This window comes from Nanorana parkeri, unplaced genomic scaffold, assembly GCF_000935625.1.
Source record: "Nanorana parkeri isolate BGI_ZX_2015 unplaced genomic scaffold, ASM93562v1 scaffold319, whole genome shotgun sequence".
Classification (NCBI taxonomy): domain Eukaryota; kingdom Metazoa; phylum Chordata; class Amphibia; order Anura; family Dicroglossidae; genus Nanorana; species Nanorana parkeri.
Window position 1 is genome coordinate 88,119 of NW_017306587.1, and position 4,649 is coordinate 92,767.

General features: G+C 37.4%; 1 protein-coding gene across 1 annotated transcript; it reads left to right on the forward strand.

Moving 5' to 3' along the window:
* Positions 1-1,176: 1,176 nt before the first annotated feature.
* Positions 1,177-2,311, forward strand: HOXD11 (homeobox D11). The gene is made up of 2 exons (XM_018558069.1): positions 1,177-1,816; positions 2,115-2,311. The coding sequence occupies exons 1-2, from the start codon at positions 1,177-1,179 to the stop codon at positions 2,309-2,311; spliced, it is 837 nt and encodes a 278-aa protein (XP_018413571.1).
* Positions 2,312-4,649: the final 2,338 nt, after the last annotated feature.

Consider the following 4,649-nt stretch of genomic DNA (forward strand, 5'->3'; position numbering starts at 1 on the left):
ATAGATAGATCGATCGATCGATCGATAGATAGATAGATAGATAGATAGATAGATAGATAGATAGATAGATAGATAGGGTTTCGATAATATTTTTCCTAGCTGGTTTTGGAGACTATGGCATTATGAAAATTAATACTATTAATACATAGGGTGTAATGAGATTCTCTGTGGGGTTGTGTTTATGTATTTGATATTCCAGACGCTTGGAGATAAATATATATCTGTATTAGGCGTTTATTTGTATATTTGTATTGTGAACTATGTAGCGGGTGTAGATCAGGCGATTTAAGCCTGTGATGGTGATGCTTCTAATTATGTTATTTGCTAATATAAGAAACAGTGATCCTTGTTCTGATTTGTAATATCATGTGATACAGAAATAGCCAAACATTATATGATTGAGTTGTGTATATGTGTATGTGTTGTGTATATGTGTATGTGTTGTGTATATGTGTATGTGTTGTGTATATGTGTATACTTGGGCGAATAAACGCGCGTTTATAAGTCACATATCGATAGAGAACTTGTTCTTTTCACACAATTGTCCATTTTTATTTGCTATATCATAGGAGCATACATAGGGTTCCTTATGCTGCTGATAATGAAAGCCTCATCCATTGACTCCAGTGTAATATGATATTGTGATGCTGGCTTTCGGTTCCCTGTTTATTTGTGTGTAAAGCTTTGTATTGTGGTTATAATTATAAGCTTGGTTTTTGAAAATTCGCTCTTATACCCAAAGAACAGTGAGCTGTTTCTTCCTAGACTCCGTTTAAATAAGAGGAATAGAGCAAATCTTGGCCGGTGGTTGCTACTGTACAAAGCTGTGTAGACGCTCCTTGCTATATATATATATATATTTATATATCAACAGCTGGGGGAGGATATAAATGTGTGTTGTTTTGTAAAAAGCATAACGTGTAGAGTGTAGCAGTGTAGCACCTTTGTGCAGTGTGCGAGGGATGTTCCATTCTGCAGGGCTCTTATAGATATAAGGACATTCTACATGGGATCACGTGACATAATTACCACTAGAATCAATCAAGATGAATTGCACGTCAGCACACGTTCACGGTTTTTTCTTAGTTGATGCTGTCCAAGCCCTCTTGAGCAATAGATGGATCTTGTTCAATGCAGTGAAATCTCCTTGTTGCTTTCAATCGCAAAAAGGGAGAGATGACTGAGTTTGAGAATTGCAACAACAGTGCACCCAATATGTATCTGCCTGGCTGCGCTTACTATGTCTCTCCATCGGATTTCTCTACCAAGTCCTCGTTTCTGTCCCAGTCCTCTTCCTGCCCTATGACTTTCTCCTATTCTTCCAATTTAACTCATGTGCAACCTGTGAGGGAAGTGGCATTCAGGGAGTACGGGTTGGACCGCAGTAAGTGGCAGTACCGGGGCAGTTACCCGTCGTATTACCCAAGTGAGGATGTGATGCACAGGGACCTCATCCAGCCTGCGAACAGGAGAACGGATGTGTTATTCAAATCGGACTCTGTCTGCAACCACCATGGACCTTCCAGTGCTCCATCTAACTTCTACGGCACAGTGGGTAGGAATGGGATCCTTCCACAGGGCTTTGACCAGTTTTATGATGGAAACCAAACACCAGCATACCAGCTGGATGCAGATGAGCAGCCTGCAAAGTCTGAGCTCAAAACTTCCAACCCAAATAGCAAAATGACCTCTACCCAAGATAAGAAAGTGGCAAGCGAGGATAGCCCCGAATCCCCTTCTGGGGAGGCTGCAACAGAGAAGAGCAACAGTTCAGGTAGGCATCAACTGGGGGGCAAGAGTACAAGGCCAACACTTTGTTAGACTCCTTTTTATGTGCTATTTTATAAGCATTCAAGGGTTTTATATATCCTATAAGGTTCCTTTTACCGTTGTAAAGTGTGTTTACGACAGGGAACTAATTTAAGATGAAGATAGCCTTTTGTTGAACATTCTCCCTTTCGTTATCATGCTTTGCAGATTATCTTGCATTCTTTGGATAGTGTCGTACAATGGAGGGTTATTATGCCCTTCAGCATTGGCTATAAAGCTATAGTAGTACATGCATACATATAGCACAAAAACATGAACTTGTAAACATGACAGAAGCGGATAAGCATACAATCAGATCCGGGAGCTGGAGCGAGAATTTTTCTTCAATGTGTACATCAACAAGGAGAAGAGGTTACAGCTGTCCAGGATGCTTAATCTCACTGACCGCCAAGTGAAAATTTGGTTCCAGAACCGAAGGATGAAAGAAAAGAAACTCAACAGGGATCGACTTCAGTACTTCACTGGGAATCCACTTTTTTGAAAGGAAAATGCACAATGTATTAACAAAAAAAAAACAACAAAACAATATTTGGGGATTCCAACTTTCATTTTATTTGGACCATGATATCATGTGAGGATTTCCAAATCTCTGGAGGATGCCTTCTTGGTAAGGAAAGGGTCTTAAAAACGTCACTTTCAGAATGCAGCCAATGGTGTGTTTTTTTTTCCTTCCCTGAATCTATAACACTGATTATACAGTATTAGACTGACTGCAAGCAGCCAGGGTGGCTCCCAGCAGCCATCACTTATTATGGTTAAAATGGTGTTAAAATGAAACACATTGCATGAGATGAGTTTTCATGTCTCAAAGGTATTTGAGTATCTGTCAGCAATTTATTGCATTATATAACCCCATCGTATGTACATATTTATTAAATTTTCAATGTTATTTTTTACCAACCTGAATACGTTTCATACAATGTTCATTATTCAATCGAGCAACAGAAAATAATAATGAGAAGAAACTGGCGGACACTATTTTTTAAACTGGTTTTATTTAAGTGTTTGCCATGTACAGCCCTAAATTATCAGAATCTTACATCAGTCGATGGTTATCCCTAATTTTTGTAAAATATTTTTTTATGCAGTCATTTTAAGCTGTTTGAAGAAAGTAAGATGACATTTGGTGTTTTTGAGATCAAACGTCAGGGTCTGGAAAAAATCTGTTTATTTTGTGAGCTTAAGAATTTGGTTGAGCTTATTCCTTTACACTTTATATGGCGTGACCTACTGGGCTGTTTACAAAACCTTGAACTGTCTAGACAACACAATAAAAGTAGGGGATCCAAGCACCATAATTGGGTTATATTAGACACCTTCTGGTGGGCTAACAGCGATTTCCGCAAAGTGCAATAAAGGAAGAAGTGAGAAAGGGGGCTGGTTCCTTCAATGGCACTCAGTGGGCGTTTTTATCTTGGCACAGAGCAAAGTTAGACAAGGACTAGGCAACAGACCTACAATAAGGATCTCAGAACAAAGAGAGAGGGAGAGAAATATATTGTTAAGGGGAAAAAAAATGCTTCAATTTGGGCAAAAACTAAGCAGTTGCCTTTGAACTTCCAAAATGTCAAGGTCATCACCTTTCACCTTCCCGAATAATTAAATGCCTTAAGGCTCTCTTATTATTTTGCTTAGCTGCCACCCACTACTGTGGATTGAAATATCTTCACTCTAAAATATTTTATCGTAGAAGTAAATCACTAAAACAACATTTTTTTTTCCCACAACACAGGCTTGAAAACCATTACTTAACCATAACGCATTGTGTAGGCTCCTTTATGCTGTAGTTGGTTTAGATAATATATCGAATAAAACGAAAGAAGGAGGGAAAAAAAACAATTTATATTCGTATAGCACACTGTAAATAGTTATCTCTAACATGGTAAAATACTTATTTGTATCATGATGTAGCTTCTTGTTCACCCAAATAAATTATTTACATTTATTTAGGCATTTTAATAATGTTAAGAGTATTAACCAAAAATAATAACGGCTGTTGCAGACTTATTTTATTATTATTATTTGTATTCAAAATAAAAGCTATATGATAGATAGATAGATAGATAGATAGATAGATAGATAGATAGATAGATAGATAGATAGATAGATAGATAGATAGGTAGATAGTGTCATAGACATACGTGTAATTAGTTTGGATCATATCCTGAGTTGTGGGGGGGTTATTAAAGCATTTTTTGCATTGTTCATCCTGAACAGCTAGGTACCATTTGGTGTGTTATATCCGAATTGACCACAAGAGGGCGACTGGTGTATTGCAAATCGCTAAAATGTTACAGTTTATATATCACTAACCTAGTCACATAAGGGTTCTAGATTTTTCTCTAGAGCAACTGTTCTTTTGAAATATTGTTTAAGCAATACCTGTCTTGAGCCTTCCATCACTGCTACCCTGTGCTGCTGAAAACTGCAATACACAAAACTCACTTTATAGCAGAATTCCGTTTTCAGTTATTTGGGAGAGAGACTTGAGTCTCCGCTCCGCTACCTGCTGTATTAAGTTATAACACGTTCATGGTGGCATAAGTATAGATTTTGGGGGATGCTATGTATTTATGCATTTTATTTATGCATTTTGGATGATAAAAGAGCTAACATCGCAATAAAAGGTAAAGAAAGAGGAAAGGAAATGAGCGCAGGGTATTTATTGTACCTACAAGAAGCTAAAATGTTGCAGAGAACTGTTAGTTGAGGAGACTTTTGTGCTAAGGTATTTATGACTAAGTATACCATAGACTGTAAGCAATTAATGTCTGAACACGTACAGTTTTTTTGTTTTTTTCCTGAAATGTAAATGTTTA

Bases quoted from the DNA above. Each gene is read 5' to 3' on its own strand.
- HOXD11 (XM_018558069.1), top strand. From the start codon at position 1,177: ATGACTGAGTTTGAGAATTGCAACAACAGTGCACCCAATATGTATCTG. The intron at 1,817-2,114 runs GTTAGACTCCTT...GAAGCGGATAAG, and splicing joins GAGTACAAGGCCAACACTTT to CATACAATCAGATCCGGGAG.